Source organism: Centrocercus urophasianus, unplaced genomic scaffold (assembly GCF_019232065.1).
Source record: "Centrocercus urophasianus isolate 14NV4802_14NV808 unplaced genomic scaffold, USGS_Curo_1.0 seq_16, whole genome shotgun sequence".
Classification (NCBI taxonomy): Eukaryota; Metazoa; Chordata; class Aves; order Galliformes; family Phasianidae; genus Centrocercus; species Centrocercus urophasianus.
This window is the reverse complement of record NW_024884711.1, coordinates 32,618,490-32,643,610: the sequence shown is the minus strand read 5'-3', so window position 1 is coordinate 32,643,610 and position 25,121 is coordinate 32,618,490. Positions and strand designations below refer to the sequence as shown.

General features: G+C 36.3%; 1 protein-coding gene across 4 annotated transcripts in view; it reads left to right on the top strand.

Moving 5' to 3' along the window:
* Positions 1-25,121, top strand: part of MPP7 (membrane palmitoylated protein 7) — a 143,428-nt gene that overhangs the window by 94,839 nt on the left and 23,468 nt on the right. For all 4 annotated transcript variants that reach the window (XM_042816650.1, XM_042816649.1, XM_042816653.1 and 1 more), the window contains 6 exons: positions 6,498-6,629; positions 13,285-13,366; positions 14,287-14,372; positions 16,104-16,178; positions 16,779-16,975; positions 17,500-17,564. In XM_042816650.1, coding sequence (XP_042672584.1) covers positions 6,498-6,629; positions 13,285-13,366; positions 14,287-14,372; positions 16,104-16,178; positions 16,779-16,975; positions 17,500-17,564 — 637 coding nt within the window. The remainder of the gene's footprint in view (positions 1-6,497; positions 6,630-13,284; positions 13,367-14,286; positions 14,373-16,103; positions 16,179-16,778; positions 16,976-17,499; positions 17,565-25,121) is intronic.

Genomic DNA, 25,121 nt, shown 5'->3' with positions numbered 1-25,121 from the left:
GAAATTCAGGAGAATTTGTCAGCTTTGTTTTTGATACGTTGCTGCCTTTCTAAAAAAGTGTTTAGAAGTCGGGGTTTGTACTGTTGCACTACATCTATTTTAATATTTTTTAGTTCTTCAATTACAACACTGCTATATATATATACTGACGCTATATATATATAGCTGGCTATATATATATATATATATATATATATATATATATACTGGCTATATATATATATACTGGCGCTTGCTCTTGTTAAACTTAAGTGGTTGGTGGTTCTCTAATTTGCCAAGCTCTGTCTGCAAGATCTCTCTACTTTCAAGGGAGTCAATAGCTCCTCCCAAAGCTCATCTGCAAATTCAGTTAGTATGCATTAGACTCTTGCATCCAGATCATTTATAAAATCATTAAAGAGGACTTGTGCTAAAGTGGAGCCCTGGGGAACTCCACTAATGACTGGCTGCCATCCTGATATAACCCCATTTACTAAAACCCTTAAAGCCTAAGCAATCAACCCATTGTTTTAGCGTGGTCAGGATGCTACCAATTCTTCAAAAAAGGAATTGATATATCAACGTACTGGAATAGGGCTGCTGTCTAGGCATTTTTCTATTTTGTGACCTTGGAAGTTACTAAAATAGGACCTAAGATGCCAAGAACAGTTTAGCTACATGAATTGTGTTGTGAATGTAAAAGATACTGTGTTCAGGTTCTTCAGTATTGGTCTTAAATCACAAGTTATTGTACCATGATCTACAGTCGAAGAAAACAGAGGGCTGTCACCTGGAAAAACATTAGCACCTTTACCAGATGACATGGATGGTCTGCATGTGTCTGTGATCACTGAGAATAGTTACTTTGGAAATATCTCCAGGGGATCCAAACAATGAGTGAAAGGAAGCAGGAGTCTGGAGATGACGAAAGTTCAGTTTTCTGTTGGCTATTGCTGTCTGACTACCAGCTGCAGGTAAACCCATCAGTTCAGATTGGTGAATTTGAAATTAAGAAACTGCATTTTAAGGCAAGGAAATTATGCTTATGTGAAAGGAAGTTCATATAGTCAGAAATAAAGTCCACTGTAGTAAAGAGGAAAAAGTAATATGTACTTAAAATTGATCCAACTGAGTTGTTGCTATGCTAAGGTCATTAATATATGGTAGATATTAAGAACAGAAAACCACATATGTGCTTTGTGTGTTTTAAATATTTTGAATCACTAAATATTTTGAACTGTGACCCAACTGCATGAAAGTCAAGTTGGAACAGAAAGGAATTTAATTGCCAGCTGGACAAGCATGAACTTTTGGGCAACTTTTTTTTGAGAGCAGATGAGACAGTCACACACATGGAATACTTTTTCTGTAATATACATACCGAACTTCTGTCTTCTCACACAATATATCTTTACTAGGGAATTTGTAGAGGATATATAGGAAAATACAATATTTGAGGTATGGGAAGAAGTAAATTAACCATACTGTTGGTTTTTTTTGTTTGTTTGTTTTTTTCTTCTATATATTAATACACGTGTTGGTTTTCTGGTTGCAAACTGAAAGTCACGCCTAATTCTTTGTTCAGTTTTCTTACCATCACTGTTAAAGCTTCTTTGTTTATGTTGATTAAATAGTGTGTGTGAAACCCCCCCCCATAGGAAGTTAAATGATTTATTTAACACTGTGTACTACGTGTATTTCCTGCACTACAGCAATGCAAAGTCCACCCTATGAACTCCTTGAGAATAGTAAGTTTGAAGAGTAGCTCTTCAGAGAAAGAAGAGTTCTCTTTTTTTCCACCTTTCTCTTGCCTAAATTCCTACCTCCCTGTTCATTTAGACCTGTCTATCAGTTGTCCTTAATGGTACAGCTTGACTCTAACTATTTTATGTTGTTAGTCCTTTCTTCTCTAAACTGTTCTCCAGTCTCATTTCTTTTCTGTGCCCAGAACCTGGATGCCATCACCACTGGGTTTCAGCTCTCTGCTGGTTTTATTCTGCTGTATTCTGAATTCTTGCATGTAACTAACTCTTCTGCCTCTTACGCTCCTCCTTCTGTTTTGGTGCTCAGTGTCCTTCAGTGGATTCTCCTCATAAATCAGTCTTTCCAGTGTGAAATAATTTTCCCACTGATACTTTCATCTTATCTTTCTGTATTTCTTATGTAACCTTAACACAAAGGGAAATAAAATACAGCAACAGCTCTCTAGAGTGAGACCTCTGCCAGCTGAGCTGAGGGTCACATTGCTGTGCTTGCAAGTGAACTCAGTGTTCTCCTATGTAGATTTTCTCCCCCAGCCTCAGTGGAAGTTACAATCGACACAACAAAGCAGAGAGGTGAGAAAATGTCTCAGTCTCACCTGACACAGCTCAGAACTGCCAGGAAATGTGGCCTGTGCCAATGGTCCAAGCTGTGGTTCAAGGCAGCAAAGTCATGGCCGTTCTGTGGTGTTTTGCTGACTGCTGCCAGATCAGCCATCTCCACTATAGGCAAAGTAACAAGCAGAGGGGTTGGCAATGGCTTAACTTGCTGCAGCTGTCTGCTTTCCTGAAGGTTAGTTGCAGTCCTCACAGCTTTAGAAACAAAGTCCTCACTCTTAATTGCTTAATTTTCCGATCTTGCATTTTTTCAAGAAGATAAAGGTTCTTTTGTTCCTTTATCCGTTCTCTCATGTCTTTGTTCAACTTGCTGTTTTCTAAAATGTTTTTATAGAGTTGTAAAGACAAAATATTTCTGAAAAGCAAAGCCTAAATTGAGATGTTTTTAAAATAGTCAGAAATAAACACAGGAAGCTGTGCTCACAACTCATGGTTATTGGAGGTATTTTTGTTCGTGCAGATCTCAAAATGTAAACAGAAGAAAAAAGTGATATGAAATTTGTCATTGTTTTATAGGAGCAAAAATATATTCAGTTAGTTAAATGATACACATTTTTCAAACCATAGAACTGTTTTCTTTAATAACAATCTCAATTAAAAAAAAAAAACATTTAAAGTTTCCGAACAGTTTAAGAGAAAGCACCTCAAATGTTTTCGATGTCAGATTTTCTTTGTGTAAGTTGATAGTGTAGGATTTCAATTTATAAACTGCGAAATGACCAGTGATAGTTGTAATATGAAAAATACAGCACCAGCTATTAGACATTTCAGAGGTCTGATGAAAGTATTCATTTCCAGCTAGATCATGTCTAAGAATTTAGCTGAACGTCAATATTTATGTTTAGGTAGTGCAGGAGTTTGAATCATACCTTCTTTCAAGTTCTAAATATGGACCATGTTTACATTAGTGAATCATAAGCATAGGACTTAGAGCTGAAATAAAATCTTCTTTTCCAGTGGTGCTTAACTATGCATGACCCTGATCTTCAGTCATTGTGCATAGTTCTGAAGAGGGGTGCATTTGTAAACAAAAACAACAACAAAATCATCTGCACTTTTTACAGTTTCTTGTCCTAGGCAAACCTGAATATCATGCAGTGTAAAACTGCAGTGAATAAGTTAATCACTTCTTATGTACAAAAAAGGGAACATTTCTGGCTTCACACTGCCTCATGAATTTACTACACAATTACTCTGTGTAAATCTTGTTCAGGATCGAATCCAAGGCTTATTTCTTGGCGGCTGTAATTTGTTTGCTTTTTTATATAGCCTAGTCTGATGCATAATTTTTTGGACTAAGCATACATTTTATTAAATACACAGTCCCAAGAAGCTGCTGAAGCAATGGCTCTTTGCTCTGAGTACAGTTGTTTTTTCATGTGTATGAAACATGTGGAAGTTCTTCTAAGGACATACGCTGATCATCTTTGGTTGAAACATTAAGTGAAATCAAAACAACTTTACAAGTTTTACTTGCAGATTAATCATTGTGCAGTGTCTCTACAACTATTCAAGAGCAACTGCTGTGGACAGAGAGTAGTGTGTTAAAAGAAGAGATGGAAGACGAGCAGGCAAGAAATTTAGTGTTTTCAGAGGTACGGCATGAAAATGTTTGTGATGACAGAAGCCCTGCTGGAAACTTGATTGAAAAAAAGCATATATTTTCTGGCCCTCATACTCCTACCTGAAGAATGCAACTTTGCTTTGAGATAAAATAATGGCAGAGTTTGGGGGAAAGTATGGTACAATGTGGATCAAAATGTTTTTCAGAAGAAGGAGGGAAGAGGCTGATTAGTTACAGTTGCTGCGAGTGAAGAAAAAGCATCATAAGGATCAGACACTGATTGGCATTGGATTGTAATACTTGTGCTGTGTGGCTTTTTTGCATGCTGTGTCTGGGAGTATGGTCTAGCAGTCAAAGCAGGGAAGCATCTTATTAACACTGATAGCATTGTTCTGTTTGGTATTGGATGGAGCCTGGTTTTCACGTTTTGTTGTCAAGGGTAGTTTCTTTTGAGCATGTTATAAGTCACTGCCTTTTACTATGGAAATGGTACTTTAGATTAGTTTCATCTGTTTTCTCTATCTGCTTGATTGATTTTAAACTGCAATATAGAACCTCATTAAGCTGAACCAGTCTGTGAATGTGCCCTAGTTTTATGTGGAAAAATGTCGTTGCAGAACAGAAGTTTTGAGGTCTTAACTAAAAGTAGCTCAAAGTTGAAGCAAATGCTACTTTTGTTTTAGTGTTTCTTTGATGTTTCACATACATCGTCAGAACACCGCATGTGATTGCATGGACTTTACAACTGTAATGCTTCACAGTACACGTTTCCACAAGGAATCATAATTGCTAGCCAGAGGTTTTTAGGTGAGACCTGAAGGAAAACTAATCTATGGTGAGAGAGAGCTAGTAGGTAGCAGTGGTACACAGTTCAAATTGATAACTGCATCTTGGGGGGAAAAATAGAAATATATAGCTACAGTGTTAAAATGTTTTTATCAAATTGTACAATATGAATAGAAATCAGTAAGACAATAATAGCAAATTCTCATGAAGCAGGCATGATTGCCTTCTGTTTATTGTGCTGAAGACTTGACTTCAATTGAAACTGCAGAATTTCAGGGCTGCCATGCACTCTTTCTCATCTGCTTGTGTCAGAATAGCATGCGACATTGTCTGGAAGTTGTTTACAGTCTCTTTTAGTCAGTAAAAAAAGTCCTGATAGCACAAGGGATGCGTAATGTGCTTTTTAAAGAACATGCATTATCCTTGAGAACGTAATATATCGCATGATTTATATATTCAGTTGGATGTTATCTTTATAGCAAGTAAACTAGCATCAGAGAAATGTGGCTGTTTTCTGTTCTTATTTATTAAGGTGTTTACTATTATAATTGTTCCTTTAGATTCATTGTAACAGTCACTGATGTGATAGTTTTTCATGTCATCCAAGTCATCAAGGTTGATCTGTTCTACATAATCTTAAACATCACAACATTTTCCAAAAGAGTTCATTTTATGGTAGTAAGGTTATCACTGTGCAAATTACTTTTGGATTCTGACTATAACTTTAGTAATATTGACTCTTTAGGCAAAAATGTCAGGTCGAAATGTAAAATATTCAGGTTCTGATGGGCAAATACATGAAAACAGGAGCAACTGAAAGCAGTAGCTACAATTCTAAGTTTGGCAGTTGCTGTGATTCCCGCTGTATTGCATAGTTCCATTTCAGAAGAAAAAGCATTATATAACTATTTTTCACCTGTTTGAGAGATGTTACAGATCCTGTAGGCTTTTTGAAATGGAAAAGAACTTAAAGAGCTCTGTATCTAGGAAGAGAAATGAACTTTGGATTGTAACGGAGATTTTTTTAAGCCTTAGGAAAATGAACTTTCCAACTTCCTTTGATTTCAAGACTCTTGAGTTTCTGGGAAGGTCATAAATTATCTTGTTGTTAAGATTGAGCCTTTTGTCACAGTAAAGTTTAATGAATCTATTGGCCAATCCGTGCATGAACTGGAGAGACTACAAAGAGAAGGAAAGGGGGCAAGACGTGACAGGTGGTTGGTAAGCCAAATCGTTTGAGCGCTGCGTTCCTCAATCTCGGTCATGAATTCCACAATAAATTAAACATTCCTAGGATAATTTGGAGCACGTATGAAAGGGAGTAAGCATGAAAGGGATCCAGTAACCAAGTCAGCTTCCAGAGTTCCTCTGAAGGGAATGGCAATAGCTTAATGTCGTGCACCTGATACTTGAACAGATGTACTAGAAGATGCTTATTTTGCTTATTTGATTCATAGGACTGCTTAGTGTACTATGATGTTCTTACTTACTTTAGGCAACTTAGATTTTTCCTAACCATAATAATTGTAATTTCAGTTAATGTGCAAAGCACTCAATATTTTCATGTGTATAACTGCATCCGTGGTTTACTAGATACATATGTTGTGTGTATGAAAAGATATACCCTATGGAATTGTTTCATCACCATTTACGTATGTTAAAATTATATAGAAAAATTATATTCAATCTAGTTGCATCATGCTGATCGAATCAGGCTGTAAATAATAGCCTCTGCTTTGTCTTTCATGAACTTTTCTGATGCCAAATAACATGACTCCTAATATTTCCAGGCTTTGCTCTCTGTACATGATACTGTTGCTCAGAAGAACTACGATCCTGTCTTGCCTCCCATGCCTGATGATATTGATGAGGAAGAAGATTCAGTTAAAATAATCAGACTTGTCAAAAACAGGGAACCATTGGTAAGTTTTCCTCTCTATTGTATTTATTTTTTTTCTGTGTGTGTAGTGTTCACTTTATAAATATGAGTTACAACATTATCAGGGTGAATGGACATTGTTCACGTTTATTCATGACATTCAGTAATATACTTGTGAATTCCATTCTCAGTTACTATTAGTAAAGTACGTGAAATGAATAGTAAGAATTTGCTCATTCATGATGTTTTAGCATTATATAGATGTGGGCCAGCCTGAGCACTTATATATGTAATATATTCATCCTTTCTCTTGAATTTGAATCATGAACTTGTTTCAAAATGAGAGGGAGAATGAATCCCCAAAGAAATCTTGACCTTGGTTATGAACTGTGCCTGTGTTTAAAAAAAATAAAAATAAAAATAAATGACCTTTTGATACACTGAAAGGAAAGCATAAAAACATATTTTAAAATGCTTGAATTGAAATCTGGGCAAATTTAAGATGTCTGTTGTTGTACTTTGGATTATGAATGCTAGAAAGTTAATATCTTCATAGGGATATCTGGAAAAATGCAAGGACTAAAACTAGATTGTGTTACAAGTATATTAAAATATTTTACTTATTTGGTTGTTTTTATTTGCTGTAGTGTGGGAGTAATCTTGAATAAAATTTACCTGTGGTCTTGTTTCCTGCAAAACAGTACGGGCTTTGCTTTGTGTCATATTGGGTATTTGTTTCAATGGATTGCAATCTTGAAGAGATACCTGCAAAATTACTTTGAGAAAGCCACAATTCTGCACTTGAAATGACACAGAGAGTGATTTCTCTGTTAAATATGTTAAATATACAGGGGTAGCATGTCAGTAGATCTTACCATCACACTTGATGGATTTCTGGCATCAATAAAAAACAAAAAAAGTTTTATTTTTGAGTGACTGTGGATGCCCATGGACATAAATAAAAGTTTGACCATATGAAATTTTTTTTGTTTGTTTTAACATTTTAAACATCTTTTTTTTTCTTTTTTTTTTTTTCCCCCTCAAAATATTTAAATCATAGCTTCAATAACTTCAAGCATTTTTTAATCTAAGAAATTATTTGAATAATAATAATAGCAAACTTGCTTTCGTGTCAGAATGTTTATTCTGAAATATGTGAAGAAATCAGAAAATACAATATGAAATGAGCACGTGGGAGAACTCAGTTCCTCTCTTATCAGATTGTTTGGTTTAATTATCAATGTGAGAACAGCCTTGTAATGGCATCCATAACTTTTACTTTGCTATGTCTGTAGAAAGAAGCTAATTGCAGCCCCCAGCTACTTGAGAGTAAGAAGCACTCAAGAGCATTAGAGTCAAAGTCTTCTTACCAGTGAAAGATGCCAGGGCATGAGGCAGTGACCACAAGATGCAGCCCTAGGGTGTTTACTGAGTATTAAGAAAAATTCTTAAATTTCTTTCAGTGGGAGATGCAGCACTGGAGGAGGCTGGCCAGAGACTTTGTAGCATCTTCAGCCTGTTGTCGTAAGGCAATGGCTGACCTCATCTTGCATTGGCAGTAGTCCTGCTTTGAGCAGGAGGTATGCAGGATGCTGGACTAAACAACTTCTAAAGCTTCCCTTCAGTTAATGTTCCTAAGGTTGAACAGTAACTGCATGAGAAAGGAGCACTTGTGAACTCTCCAAATCCCTAACCTATCTTGCTGTTTTATTTTTGTTGGAGAACAGCTTGTGGTGAGTTCTGTTTTACATGTTGCTTGTTCTCCAAGAAGACTTCCAAGAGGATAGTGTCCTCCTCCTCCCCTTCAATAATTCCCCTTCATTCCATTTCTATATTAATGTTGATGTCTGATGCTAATTTATGCGATGCAGATTTATGTTCACTTATTCTTTTGGTAGTATTACCATAATACATACCCAACTTGTTTGTTGTTTTGGTCTTCAACAGATTATTATTTTTTTCTTAAGTATGGGTGAGAGGTAACATGTTGTGATTAAGGTCTTAACAGAATACGGCATGGCAGAATAATTGAATACAGGTTTTCACTACGTGTATTAGAACCACTGCATTCGTGTTTCCTGTAGTTGCTTTACTAAAGAAAGGATATGCCATGATATGCCCTTATTAGACTATTTAAAATTTTGTTTTCTATTTAATTGTTTTTTTAATTGCTTTTCCTTTAGAGCTTGTTTTGAAGACTTGCACATTCCTGGCTGAGTACAGATCAATGAGTCTCTGCTTGTTCAATATAGCTAATCACACTTTTCCAGTCATAAAGGCAACTTTCACTTGCATAAATATAGCAGAATTCTTGCTGCTGAATTTTTGAATAGATTGCGACCATACAGTATTTTTTCTGGGATGGAAATTACCTGATTTCTTGACTTCAGAAGATACTGAGCTCTTTGAACTTACTTTCACCTTGGATACATTCTCATTCTCTGTTTGCAAGCAAGTAGCAGAGATTGTTTTTCTGCAATGGAGTAAGCTTTACATCAGCTGCAAGGCCTGGAAATTCTTGACTTTGAGTATCTCCTTTGGATTACTTTCAACAGTGCTCTGTGAAGTGAATTAGGCACGTTCTGAACTTCTTTGCAGTATATCTAGTGACCTTGTTGTGTAAAGCTGAACCACATTTCCTTTGTGCTTTTCTCTGAGTTTAGCAACCCACCAGTGTTAATCACATATTAATGAAGCCTGAGTCCCTAGAAGTAATCATCTCACAAGAGAGGGAAACAGGTTTTGTGGGAGAGCCTTGCGTTTGCCAGTTTTCTTCAGGTCAGAAGTCATTGCTTAACTTTCCTCCACTTCTTTTGTGAGAGATAATTTAAACTTTTGGTTCATCCATCCACAAATTTTGTTGTTGTTGTTTCTAAATGCTCTCTTAGCAAATGCTGTTCAAAGAGCTTCTTACTCAAGTGAGGTGAGATCGTGTGTTAGGAGGTTTTGTCTGAACAAAGTAATTTTAGAATCTCTCAGAATCTTATATATAGAGAAGTAGAGATATCTTTTTTTCCCAGAGATTGTCCAAAAATCACCAGATTGCAATTAGGCTTTTTGTCAGATAGTGTGGAAGATTTTTACTTATGCCAAAGTCCACTTCTCTAGGACTGTATTCTACAGTCAAGAGAAAAGCGGGCAGTTTCAGAGAATAAATCATTCCTTCTATTTAAGATACATGTCCTAGTGAAGGAATGACTAATTCATTCTTTGGAGCTGCCTATTTGTTTTCATTAACTACAGCAGTAGCCTTGACACCTAGTGTGAACTAGATATTTGATTTCCATAGCTGAACTTGGGGGAAACAAATTGTAGTGATTAGAAATTATCACATACATGTTTGTTGATGCAGATTCCCCAGCTCTTCCTCTGTGCCTTTTCCTCTAAGCCCCTACAGTTCAGTTCTTGTTATTGAATCAACACAGCCATGTTATAGGTAGTATTAGTTAGGGTGCAGGGACAGCCTTAGTGTGTATAGTCTAATGTGCATGGGCATCAACTTTTAAATAACTGTGCACTATCAAGTGGGTAACTGATGTCTTCATTTACATCCTAAATGAAGAATGAATTAAAATAGACCTTATTGAAGTACTCCTTTACTCTCAACATCTGCATACGTTTTTGTTTAACAGAAAAGTATGCAAAAAACCTGATACTTCATACTCTTTTATTAGTAAATTACAGAAGTCTTCTTTTTTCTTAAAAAATAGAGTCTTTGTCTCTATTCTGGAACCATCAGATAAATGGCTTAATTGTTAAAGGTTGCATTTGTGAAACTCTTGAGTGATCCTCACCAATCAGTGCTTCTACATTAAAAACAATCTTCTTCCCTGCTGAAGGACCTTGTATTATTTTTAGTGCTTTTGCATAGTATACCTTTAAACGTTTTCTCAGTCTGATCACTATACGGCTGCCTAACTCCTTATTTTTCCCTTTAAAAGTATTTTAAACTGAGCTATGCTATTACATCTGTATATGTCTCATTTAGGGTAACTTACACTTTTGGCAAGCAACACTGAAAATATTTTCCAGCTCTCGAGGTCCAGCCTAACCTTCTTCCATTTCTGAAGCTCTAAATGAGGAGCTGCACTGCACATGTAACTGCAAGTACTGGGACTGAACATCTCATAAGGAGAAATTCCTGCCAGATTATATATACCTCATAATTTAAGTAGGGCTGGCAGCAGCATAATGGAAGCTGCTTTTTCAAAATAACAACTCTTCAAGTGCTCAACAAGAAATCCATTTGTTTGGTGATTTCTTTTTAAGTATTCCAAATTTGGAGTGAAGAGGAGGTTAAACAACTCCCTTTTTTCTTTCTGTTCTGTAGGTACATCAAATATACATGAACTCAGGCAGTCTGTGGGTCTGGCCATTCACTTTGAGATTGCCATAAAGGACTCTTTAACACTTACATAGCCAGGATTAAATAATTTCTGGCTTGATTATGTGCTTGGTGTGAAAATCCCAAATTACCTTTTACCTTTACTGGGACATCTTTCAAATCAGTCAATCTGTGCCAGTATATTCTCCAGAGGGGGCTGCAAAGGTGTTCTGAGGGTTGGAGCACCTCTCCAATGAAGACAGGCTGAAAGAGCTGCGCTTGTTCAACCTGGAGCAGAGAAGGCTGTGAGGAGACCTCACTGCAGCTTTCCAGTGTTTAAAAGGGGATTATAAACAGGAGGGAAATAAACTTTTACACAGGTAGATAGTTGAAGTTAAGCACGGATGGAGTTTAACAGTATCAACTTCCAAGTGAATAGTGTGCAGTCTCTGTTCAGGGCTTTTTAACTGATGAATGAGGGAGCCAGTGTTTTGTGTGGACAACATAGTATAGAAGTTCTGTTTATATTTGGTTGTTGCATCCTAATGTTTTTTTCTTTTTGATGGATATAATAAAAAGAAAAATGTACATTTGAACAGGTGCAGCTTTATGGGTTTTAATAATAAACTAAATTAATTGCTGTTGCTGCAGTCAGAGCTTAATATTGAGGCATAGGCTAGTGGGGTTAATGCCATGTTTATACATTCGTAATACTGCCATATTCATTTTGCTTAAAGTCTAATAATGAATTTTTACAGTGAGAATAGCTGCAGCCACATCTTATTTTTTCTGAAGCGCCGTCTAATTTAAAATAGAGATCGTAGTAAGACATACAAACAAATGCCTACAAATACCAACACTATATGCAGGGCATAAGAATAAGCTTGTCAAATTGCAGGATTACTTTGCTTACTGATGAAATTTCATACAGAACAACTTTGGATGTAAAATAAAATGCACAGAGTTAGCGTGTAAACGTTGCTTTGGAGTGTTGGCTACTTTTAAAGCTTGAACAAAAAATAATGATTTAGTGACAATATGAACTTTTCTGAGGCAGTTTTTTCCTAGTTGCAGTAAATGCAGCTTGCATATATTAAAAATAAATTGATCTCCCATGTTTCATTTGGTGTGTCATGTTTACATCTTAGAGGCAGAGGGGAAGGAAGATTTTCTTTTTAGTTGGTAAAAGTCTAGTTACTCTGTTTAGTTGGTAAACGTGTTAACTGTAGTAAAATGTCATCCCCATTACTTGCACATATTTCAGCTTTATGTTCATGAAATACTTTAAAAATGAAGTAATGCTAGATGTAATACCCATGTTTAATCAAATATCGAAAGCTATGAATAAAATCAATTTATTTAGTCAACTTGAAATACTGGTTTACCTTATTTCAATCATAACCCTCCTTTGATGGAGGAAATGCTGATCAGTGATGGCAGTGAACATGTAGCACTGCTGTGCTCAGAGTTGAAGTGGTACTAATCACTGAATTCATTATAGACATTTGTTGATGAACAATGTTTTAGCTGTTGCTGACTACATTAACATGGCAAGTGATCATGTGCAGATAGAAAACTGGTGGCCAGGAAGTGCTTTTTTGGTGTTGGTTTTGAAAAACCAAGATTGGGTAACCATCTTAGAAGTGATTATACAGTATGACTTCTATAGCTACAATCATCTGCTTCATTCTGGGGATTCTGCCCTGCAGAGTAAGGCCACTGTCTGCTCACCTCACAGTCTGCTGTGCTTCAAGGAAGTGCCACTGCCTCTTAAACAGCAGTTCCAAGCTCTGGTGTCCTTGAATTTCTTCCTGTCTACCACTGCCTGAATCCTGCTCATCACTTCGAGCCTCTTTTTGGAAAACCCCTACAGTTCTGATTACAAAGCATTTTTTGAGTTTATTGATAACTGGAAAGCAAAATATAGATCAGTGCCTGCATGGGCAGTTCTGAGAGTGAAGTGCAACCATTAGGAGCACAGACAAACACTTTGTAACTATAGGAGGTAAGAAGGCCCTTATTGCAGGCACAGTTTGTCACTTCTCAGCAATAGTTTAGCATGATTTTAGCAACAGACTCAAATAGTCTACAGTTACAGTTAACATTGAATTGTTAAGTAAACTTTTTATACCGTTTGTGCTTTTTCAGAGCAGTTTGCATAATGAATTCACCACTAAAATAAAGAAAGGACACAATTTAATAGGTTGGTAACAGAGCAACATAGTTTGTAATTCTTTGCATGAGCAAGTATCATTTCTGGCTTATTCATGCATAGACATTTTATCAACTTTTTGCGTTTTTGCATAGAAGTATTTTTCACTGCCGGGAGTTTAAATTGTGGTTGAGCTAACTGAGCAACCTTTTTCTTTTAAAGGGGGCTACGATTAAAAGGGATGAACATACTGGCGCGATTGTGGTGGCAAGGATAATGCGTGGAGGAGCTGCAGATAGAAGTGGTAAGGTGTTGCTTCTTGGCACAAGCCATTCCAGTTATAAAATGTAGATGATGTGGTAAAACGGGATTGTTTTGTTCCCATTAAATACATCACTATCAAAAGAATTCGAGGCTTGGGATAATTTTTTGAAGTGATACTGGTGAAAGTATTTGTGCAGATTTTTTTCCCTGAAATCGCTGGCAATTAGGTATCTGAGTTAGAAGATGGAGAAAGCTGGTGGTTTTTTTGGGGTGTTGTTTGCTTGTTTGGAGATTTATCATGGTTTGTTTTCAGTTGAAGAATTCCTCTTAGAAGTGATGTGACAAGCCAATAGCACAACCTACTGATGGAGGAACTCAGAATGGCTGCATTATTTATATTAGTGCATCCTTTTGGAGTAATTATCTAAATACCAGACTACCCCTGGATCCAGTGTTTATCTTCAGGTCCTCAAAATCTTCAAGAACTCAAGCAGGAGATCCTGCAATTATTCTCCTAATGTATCTCTTTTCATTTAGGAGAGCCTCAAAGAGCCATGTTTCCCACTTAGATAGGATAGTGGAGTAAATCTGTATAAATATCATTAAATTAGGAAACGTTTGTACCTCAAATTAGCACTCACAGCTTAAGTCATCTTTGCAGTACTTGCAGCTGTGTAGCAACAAGTAGTATGAGTAGAAAAAGAATTGGCACGGGTATTTTTCAAACATCTGCATAAGAGTCTGGAAAAGTCATAGAGGAATCATACTAATTTTTGGGAGGAAGGAAGGGAGGTGAATAAATCAACAGTCTCAAGCTTATCTATGGGGACAGTAGCTGTAGTTGTGTTCACCATATATCCCTGCTTTTAAGTAAGAACTTAAAGGAAAAAGCTGAGTGTTGACAGCACTTTTTGTGTTATACATAGCTACCACTTAACAACTCGTTTTTGCCTTCTGTAGGTCTTATTCATGTTGGTGATGAACTCAGGGAAGTCAATGGGATTCCTGTGGATGATAAGAAACCTGAAGAAATAATACGTATTTTGGTAAATAACATTTTAAAATTAATTCAGGAGAGTCAGGTGATTGTACTTAAAATTTCTGATGTGTTTCTTAGTAAATAGTTTATGTTACAATAGGTCATTTTCTTCTAGTATAATCATTTACAAACCTCTAATTCTCTTAAAAATGTATCAGATCTGAACAATAACAAATGACTTGTGAGGAGTTAATGATGACTACGTGGCGGTAAATATGTTGCAGACCTCGATGTATCACCTGAAGTTTATAAGACCCATAATGATCTGTTGGATTCAAATGTTTAAATTTACTAATTTCTAATTCATTAACTCCAAGGGAAGATGAATTCATAATACGTGTACTTGATAGGAAAATAGATAGTATATTAAGACTTTGCTTTGTAAACCATACTCTTAAGATTTACATATGATATATGTGAACATAGTCTCTAAAGCCAACCTGCTTACTCACTTAAGGATCACTACTGCAAGTAATAATTTTGATTCTTCCAGAAATATTTAGTATTTTTACACCAAATAAACTGATGAAGGTCATGAGAGCTCCTTATGGTGCACCCATATCTACATACATAAATACGTTGCTGTCCTACTGTGTTGAATGGCAGTTTCTTGTAATTCAGTAGCCAAGATGATCCATTTCAAGTGTTAGCTCATGACATTCATATTTGCTTTATGGCTTTGCATTCCCTACAGAAACATATTTTCCTGCAAAAATTAATATTTAAAAATCTCTAGAAATACAATAGCACTACAAAAGGTGTGAACAATTTCCCCATTTACCTCCTTGAGGTACAATATAAACATCAAAAGCTAGTTAGAGCTTGTTTCAAAAGTAACAGAATTATTGATTCCAGCCCTGTGGCTGGTGAAATAAGAACTTGGCTGCTGTTTGTCAAACAGTGAGCTCTTGGATCGCAGACATGCAGCAGAAGTATGTCTCACTTGGTAGTGGACAGGCCTGTTTCCATTTTGCTTAAATCGTTGGCTGTCTGTTGCACTCTGTGAGTTTTATGAAACTTGTCGGCTGCATGCAATAGTAGCAGAGTCTCCAGCTGATTAGCACTTCCTTCAATGGCAAAATGTCACGGAGGCAATGGGAATATATTGTGGTTAATAAGTAAAATGTAGCCAGACACACTTAAAGAGGGATACAGGGAAAGATGAATGGATGAGGTGGTTGATGATGGCTAACTTGTTTTAAGATTTATAGTGCAGGGCTTTTTTTCCATTTGGTACGTGTAGCCTATTCAAAAATATTTTTCTTTTCTAGTTTCTTTTACTTGCCAAAAGAATAAATCCCCCAATAGTTTTATATGATAAATATGGCACAAACGTATCTGAATTTTTCTATCAGGTTTTTCTGAAAAATGAAATGCTAGTTAGATTTTTCCAGAGATGTTCAAACTGTGCCAAGAGTCCAGCAGTAGCTTCTAATATGTGTATATTTTAGCTGTAGCATTTGCTCCTGCTTTCAGTGAAGAAGTGGAACCTTCAAAACATGCAGGTGCCAGACTCCAGCAGTCCAACTCTGCCCATCAATGGACACTAGGAATTTTTGCAATTCAAAGTTCGGTATGGTGAAGCCTGTCAAATTCCATCAGTAATATTTGGAGAGAGGAAAGACTCATTGTATTTTGAGTATTTTTTTAATTAATTTGAATTTTCTTTTCCTTTTAAGTTTTCTTTGAAAAATGCCTTTTTAATTCTTTGTGCATTATCTTTTTGAATGTTCAACAGGCTCAGTCTCAAGGAGCAATTACATTTAAAATTATACCCAGTGTAAAGGAAGAAACACCATCGAAAGAAGGCAAGGTAGGCAAGTATTCAAGAATATTTCAGAAGGTAAATGCAGTAAACATCATTGCTGAGGATCAGCATTGTTTGCTTAGATGGCAGAACCCAAAAACGTCTCTTCTGCCACAGTCATCAGTTTTTCTAATGCGATACTAATGTGTAGATTGACAGGTGAGTGCAGCGAGGTTCTTAAGCCCGAACTCTGCAGCGATGAAGTTGGCAGAGGTAATTCGCAATCTTCTGTGAGCACCTGGCTTCCCTCCAAGTATTCCTCCTATCTTACAGTGGGCAAAAGGCTCTTCGTAGCACCTTAGTTCAAAAGTATCTTCTCTTGCTCATATAAGCACACACCTGGAAAGTCTGAAGTTCTCTTTGATTTTGGGAGTTGGATCTTGCAACCTTTACTACATAGGGATTGTGTTTGTAGGAGCAATGAATAAAACATTTCTTTATTAACTTCTGATGTTAAACTTCCATGAGAATGATTTACAGCAGTAAATTTTTATTGCTTTATGTTATTTAGTGCAATGTTTTTGAACAGTGAAAGCAAAAACAGAAGATACCTTTGGATTACATGTTAATACTTTGATTCTAAGGAAAAAGCACTGTTTGTTTCAGATGTTTATCAGAGCCCTATTTGACTATGATCCTAATGAGGATAAAGCAATTCCTTGTAAAGAAGCTGGACTTGCTTTCAGAAAAGGAGATGTACTTCAGATCATGAGCCAGGATGATGCAACCTGGTGGCAGGCCAAACACGAAGGTGATGCCAATCCCAGAGCAGGCTTGATCCCTTCAAAGCATTTCCAGGAGAGGTGAGCTACTGAGAAGCATAGTTTCATTATCTTTTATGGTAAGAAATAACTTATTCTCCAAGTGGTTAAGTTAGCATAGTTGTCATATGTATGGTCATAGATTACAAGGTCACGATAAACCTGCATTTGTAGCAAGACAATTGAACTTGGAAACCTGTTGTTGAAATACTTTGGATTTCCTTATTAGTCTGGCTACAACTAATAATGACAAAAACTGGTAGGATAACACTGCTCCAGATTGAAAGAAAAAACATATGGAAAATAGCACATCAGTATCTCTATTCACACTGATGTACTATGCAGAAATAAGAACTGCGCAGATTTTGGAGAGCTTACAAAAATTTGAGGCTCAGAATTTAATTTTTACACTGTAAGTAGATTGCATTGTTTAAAGTTAATTTCTTATGTCTTAAGTCTTCTGGATATTTTGCAATAGTCTCATGATGTTAAGTGTTTATTAATCCCAAATTTGCAGTGAAAACTAAGGAGTTTGTGTCTTTACCTTACCACCTCCCATTTTGTAGGAGATTTGCACTAAGAAGACCAGAAGTGCAGATTCAGCCACTGAAAATTTCCAACAGAAAATCATGTAAGTCTGTTAACCTGGAAAAGAAATCATACTCTTGATCTCTAACCTTATAAAATAGCATTTTGTTTCAGTGTTGTGACTAGAGGATGCATTTCTCCAGGACACAACTTGATTGCATTGTATCAAAAGGAAAATAGATAACTGTAGCAGCTTAAACGAAAAGTTTTAACAGCAGCAACAATGATTCCTAAATCCTCTGACTTTGTTTTCAAAGCACTGAGCCCAATTAATGTTTTGATATATAAAATTTCAAAGGTAGAAGAGTGTTCTTTTCCTGTTGAAATAGTGCAGAATTGGCTCAACAGTTTATATAATTCGGACTGCATTAATATGAAGAAATTTATAATGAAAGTGAGATAAAGGACTGGTTATTCGTCCTTTCCCATATAGTTAGTAATTTTTTGTGTCTTAGGAAGGAGTATGATTTTTTAAAAGTCAGGACACAGTTCTTTTACAGGATTTTATGGAACAACTTCTTACTGTTTTTTAAGCAAATTTAGTCTTAATAGTTTCTGCTTTTAAATACAGCAGTTGCAGAATGTAAGAAAATTAAGCTGTAAGAAAGTGCATACATTGAAACAAATATTTTCTGTCCGCTGGAATTTACATCAACATCTGTTTTAAGTATTATTGCATATTTTACTTGACCTGTTATTTTTTTCAGTTGTACAGATTCGTAACAGTGAGTACAGTGTTAGAAACTATCACACTTCAGTAGGATCTAAATGATAAATACAAACATGCTTGTGAGTTCAACTAGAATTATTCAAAAAATACTCTAAAATGTCCAACTATCTTTTATTCTCTAACAGTAACAAGTACAGATACTATGGGAAACAATGGATACTGGCACACTGAGTGCAAAGCTAAATGCATGCAACCTTAAAACTCACTGGGTTTTCTGTTGCAGTTTTTCTAACTCCTTTCTGTGACTTTCGTGTTCTGGATTTTGATGGTCAATGTTAGTTTTCTAATCTGCTCTTTCTATCTTTCATTCCATTTCACTATTTGATTGCATGCCCTAATTCTATTATTAACTTGAGAGCACTCAGTTAGCTGTGTAATTTCAATAACTGTAGCATTTGTAATTTACTTAGGACAAAGAGGAGTTTCTCTGATTTGTAGTAAATCTATTATTTAAGGTCTGCTGTGCCCCAGTTTTGGAAGTGTCTGGTCCTAGTGTGTATCTATTTCTCTCTGCCCACTGTTCTCAAACCTGGATAAAACCCTCAAAAAGATCCTACAATTAAGAGTGCAGTGGTGCTTACGAAGAGGTGAATCAGTTGCAGCAACACTGCATGATTTCCTTCAAAAAGGACTGCATCTTTTCAGCAACCCTCAAGTGAAAGGTTTTACAACATGTTTCTCACTCTTCTTGACTTGGAATTGACAAAATTACAATCCAGATAAATCCTGCAGTATTATGGCTGCTATTGTTGTTCATGCTGATACTATTTTCTTTGTCTTATCAACCTTAAGCAAGAAAGGAGATTTTCTCTCTTCTTCCCCTTTCCTTTAAAACTCAACAGAGTATTTAAGTGAAACTGTATCCTTGTTAGCATTCTCTTTTAGACTTCCTCTAAACAAAGCTAGATCCATGCAACTGTCATCTGGAGGACAGAGGTCATCTAGAAGACAGATTCTTTAAGTGTGAAGGAAAGACAGCATAGTAATGGAGATTTGTCATTCTCTCTCTTCCTTAGCTCTTAGGACAATTTGCTGATAAATCTGCCAGAAGATTGGCAGTACTGTTCTGAGTTCCATCTCCTTATTCGAGGATCAAAGATGTTTTTAGTGTTGGGAGAGTATTTACATCCTGCATTGAGAAAGCATTTTAAGGACCATAATTCACCTGTAGAAAAATTTCATGACTAGAAAATTGCACGACTTACTCTCAGGAAAACCTTCCACTTATTTGGCTTTTCAAGAAGATTCCATGAAAGCTGGGAGAATCTACACCCTTCTAAAGTTAGGAAGGTTTTTCCAGTTACCAAACACGGATGTGAAACTATGAGATATGGAGGTCTTGTCTATACTTGTGCACGGTAAATACCATACCAAAACTGATGCTGGAGAGCAATGCATTAGTTGGCTGAACAAACAGCATACTGCCAATATCAGAAATATGCGAGGAAGGGGATGTAGAGATTAGAAAACTGGAAAGATCTGTCATTTTTTTCCCCCCTTTTCTGTATTGGGCACATCCTCTAAAGTTTGTTTTAGCAACACCCCCCCAGTAGAGAGGTAAGAAGTCCTTAATGCTTGATTTTGCCTGATTTTTTTTTTAGTTCTGTGCTATGGGCTTTCAACTTGATGCAAGGCTCTTCATTGTTTGGAAGGCTGGTTGTGTGGGGAAAGTGATGTTCTGTAGATCTTTATAGCTATACATGGAAAAGTTTGTTAATGTTGTAGGTCCCACACAATCATACAGCCTGAATTTCCATAGCAGTTTGGATGGAAAGAGAAATATCTAATAGCTTCCAAAAGACAAAAGACACCTGTTGATTTCAGCAGATCTGCTACTAGAAGTTCATTTCCTGGGAGAACTGAGATGTTCTGGAAGCTTTCTTGAGACAAGGGAAGTAGCGCTGGATTCCAGTCTGCTCCGTTTAGTCAGCTCACTCCCCACATCCCACATTTTGTAATGAGGAGTAAATCTAGATAGATGGCATTGTTTTTAACAGGCAGAATTGAAGATAGTGATTCTGTTTTGTTGAATACCAAGATGATGTGAATCAGCTCTGATTTCCTAGGCGGGCTTCCAGAGAAGTAGTGTCCTTCTACTTCAAAGTTAAAAACGAATCAAAATTGTATGCAAGAAATATCTGAGAACTTTTTTTTCTGTCTCTCAAGGCAGTGTTGGGAACTGGGGAGGGCAGTTGTATTTAACTAGAAGAGCTCTCTGAAATTTAGTCAACAGCTATTCACAGTAACACTAACATCTATCAGGATCTGCTTTGTTAATTAAGTATGTTTCAAATCCTGCAGGCAGCTAGATTTTGGGAAGATTTCTTTCTATTTCACTTTTAGTTTTAAAATAAGGGTAGAAGTATAGAAATGAAATTTAGTACTGAGGACGAAGAACAGGAGAAATACAGGGCGATGGGGAAAAGAAACAAGGAAAATGGAAGAACTGGTGGACAAAAGTTGGCCATCAACCTCTTAGACAATAGCCATAGAGGGTGGGCTTTGAAGCGATCAAATAAGTGCAACTGACAGTATTATGCAAGAGCACTGCAATAGACAATATTTATGCTGTAGTTCAATTGATTCCTGATTCAGTTTAAACCCAACACTAACATATTTGTTTTGTTAAAGTTTTTGAAACAGTGAATGCAAAAATTGCTAATACGAACTCTGAGCCATTTCAGTTTTTTATTAATGGTTAGAAAGCCCTTATAGTAATTTCAATAAGATTTAAAGAGTTTTAAAAACCTGAGATAAGTGCAGTTAGATGTACTGACCTGCTGATCAAATAGATAGCATTATTACCAAGTGCAGAAATGATGAAAGGCTAACAAACCTCTCAAGCCTTCTCAGCATTTCTCTCAATATTTAACAGCAGTGAATTTTCAGCAAAAAGCAGTGTTGCTTGTGCATTAATCCCATGGGAAAATTGCATTGGAAAAAATAGTGAGAAGAAACAGAATAAATGGAATGGAAATAAAGGAATAGAGATGCATGAGATTGTGTGAGCAGGACTAACTCTGCTGTGCTGGAAGAGTGCACCTGCCATACACCTGACACGAGGCATGAAGTGTTCTTTGGGATGTAGAAGGGAGGGGGCAGTGCTGGCTGCATGAAATCCACTGAAGTGTGTCTGAGCTTGTTAGCCATGGCTGAAGGCCAGCTCGGATGGAATCTGCTGCTATGGTATTCCTGAATAGTGCTTAACAGAATTCCTGGCTTTAGGAACTCAGCTTGGGCACAACTTTGCAGCCAGAGTTGGCACTGTGAATTCGCCTTTCTCTGTATCCAGTCCAAGGAGTGCCAAGAGATTTTGTACAGAGAATTCTTTTAATAGTTCCCAGTCTGCTAACTTGAATGCAAAGAGTAATCACGCTCTTACTGTAATAGTCACTGCCAGGGAACACGGCAATTTTTACATTTGTTGCTTACTTTAATTCTTTAATTTTTACTGTAGTTTGTAGATAAAATATTGACCAACTGTTGTTTTTTTTTTTTCTTTTTTTTTGGGGGGGGGGGGGGGGGGTAGAGGGGGTTGGAAGACGGGAGAGAGGGAGGGAAGTAAATTTCTTTGGATAATAACCAAATAATTCAGTTGCTGTTCTGCAGTTATGAACCACAGTAATCAGCCAAGATATTATATCCCTTCATCATAATTTTGCTTTCATAGCAGTTGTTGTTAAGTATATATGTATTGTCTCTGGTATGAAAATTAGTGGCAACTTTGTATTTTGTGCTAGTGCTATCAGTAACTTCTGTTAACTTACGCAGTGCATGCATGTGTGTATATTTATGAAATACATGAATCCATGCTCTGTGTGTACATTTGGGTATATAGGAAGTACATAAGACAGAGCTGTTTGGAGATGATTTTTTCTTGAAAATACATTTGTTCTGTATATGTAATGCTAAATGTAAATGCTTACTGTGGAGAAGTCATCAAATATTTTTTCAAGAACTTAAAACCTATTTTACGTCCAATTTTGATTTACCATATGTGATTGGCATTGTATGAGCAAGAGGAAAGATTTAACTGCAGCCAAATGGTATTCATTCAAACAAGATGTAACCCACTTTATCCATGGATGAGTGTCTTGTGAATTGAAGATCGTGTTCTGCCAGCAAAAGAATTTAAACATGGCAAAAGAATGAATGCTTTGTACCACTTGTATTGAAAACTAAACATTTAGGATAAGTGTGTAGTAGGACTCTTTGCGTGTTATAATTGCTGCACGAGCTCAACTGTGCCTTTCTTCTCAGTATTTTTCTGTTTTCCTATTTGATACTTGATTGCCCACCTGCAAGTAGTTAGGATTAAGAACAAAAAATACACCAGATCTTTACAGTTCAATTAGCACATTAGCATCTTTGTTCAGAAGTCTTCTGTCCTTACAAATACTAACTTCCTACTACACAGAGAAATTAAAGAAACCTGGAGCTGGATGGCACTTGAACCAAGGTCACATGAGACAGAAGTGGAAATGGATGTCATAAACTCTTGCTCTGTTCTTCACCACAGGACTATATTTCTTCATTTTCCAAATTGCAGAGATACTGCTGTCTGAGGATGTTATGAGACAATTAAATTAGATCACCTTAAATTTTTGATAACATGAACATATGTGCATCATTTGACCTGTAGCATCCTATAGGATGAAAACTGCATAAAACAGTATAAATATCAGTTGCTGTGTGGTGCATCGCTAAAAAATCAACTGTTTAATGTATTTGTAGTGTAGGTCATTGTATTATACTGTTTCTTACACAATTTCTTGTTCAGTACAGTGAAATAGGATTTCAGGGATTATGTAATGTGAACAGAGCTATTGGTTTTCATTTCAGACTGAGAAACATTCAGATGAGATTCTTTGATGAAATATGATTGAAATTCAGCAAGAGTAAAAAATTTTGATCTGGTGCTGAACTGTTCCAAAGAAGTTTCTGAAATGGCACAGGTTGTCTGAAGTAATGTAGTCTACATGAGGCCCCCGCATCGATCTAAATAAATTTCAGTTAAAATACATACAAAAATACAAAGTATGTAACTACTATTCTGCATTGTTGCAGTGTAGCTTATTGGCTATCCTGAAATCTTTCTAAAGCAAATAAAACCACTTCTATCCTAAGCTTCCATTGCACTTGTGTTTCCTATTTCTTTTTCTCATTTATATCATGACACTACTTCATTGTTGTTTCATGAGCTCCTTCCATGAATATTTTCTTTGTAACTTCTGCCTTATCACACTAAGTTTAATTAATGGTATTTCTTCTTTTCTCAGTGTTTTATTCATTCTGTGTTGCCTTGTGTTGGTTTTTTGTTTTGTTTTGTTTTTATTTTCCTATTTCCCAACAGATCTCTTCCTCCTTATTCTATACCCTCTTTTAGTCTGTTATTTTTTCCTTTCAGATGAGCATCTCTGCTTCTTCTCCCACGCTGCTTCAATTTAGTGACGCTTCCTGAGAAGTCCTATCCTAATTTTCCGTCTCTCCAAGCTTTTGAACTTTTGACGTGTATCTGCAAATATCTGCTGTATACATCCAATTGATTCACACAGAGCTCTGTTATAAAGTTTGCTGGCAAATAATCTCTGACGTTAATGCAGACAGACAATAGCCCTAGTAAAATTCCCGGTGAAATTTGAATTGGGATGTATGTGGTGATGGCTGTTTCATAGCTGCATTAAGTTGTGAAGACCACTTATTTCCCACAATTTTTCATTATGGAGTGTTACTTTCAACCTTTGGAGTAGCACAAGAAAACCAAGAGCAGTACAAAGAAGGAAATCTTATAACAAAGCAAAACAAAAAGTAGAATTTCAAAACTTCATCTCAGAATTAAACCTCAACTTGTAGACATATTGGCTTCTGCCTTCTGGCATCAGCTGGCTCACTTGGTTATCCTAACATCTTAAATTATAGCATTAAATTACGAATTAAACTGATGAATTAAGACCATTCCCTTTCCTACCACAAGCCTGGGCTCTTTTCAACTGTCTTAGCTCAGCTGCTGTAGCTCCACCATCTCCCAACCATGCAGGCAGAGTTGTATGAGTGCGTACCCATGTGCACATGCCTCCTTTTCTCCCACCCCAGCCTACTGAACCCATATGGTCACCTTGAATAGCAATAAATTGTGAATATTATTTAAAGAAATCTTTTGAATTAATATTTTTTTTTGAATAAGCCCTCAAGCAGAAAATCCTTTTGTATTCATGTCATGGGATGAAGTGAGAAACTCTTCTCTACTCTGATAGAGAGGAGACTTTTGACCTAGCCTTTGCTTGAAATGTCAGCCATGCATGAAAGATTTTAAAGTATCTCTTGAATATTCATGTTCCGAGGGCAGACCGGCTTCATGGAAACTTTGAAGTGTGTATATTTCAGACTTATTTATCCAAGCTTCAAAGGAAATTTAAATAACATTTAGATTGTAAAATCTCCATATAAATCTAGACCTCAATATGTAATATCTCTGTGTACAAAAATCCATTATATATATGTTACTTTTCTATGCTAGCCCTAAAACGATTGTAAGAATGTAAATTTTCCACTGTTGAGGAGGCAGAAATGTATTGATTTAGTATGGGTAAACAGAAAGTCTTAAGGAGATCTATTATATTAGTGTGGTGTCAGAGAAATAACAGAGTATATGAATTCTTTCAGCGTTATTTAAGCTACAGCTAAAGACATTCCAAAAAATACAAAAGAAACCTCCAAAACCCAGCTGCGAGGCAGTAGCAACTGTTATTTAAAGTGCAGAAAAATAGTGAGATCACATTTATGGTTCTGATTCTTAGAAATTCTAGGTTAAATGGAATTAACAAACTCTGCCTTTAATACAAAAGAGATCTTCCATGACAGCTGGGTAAG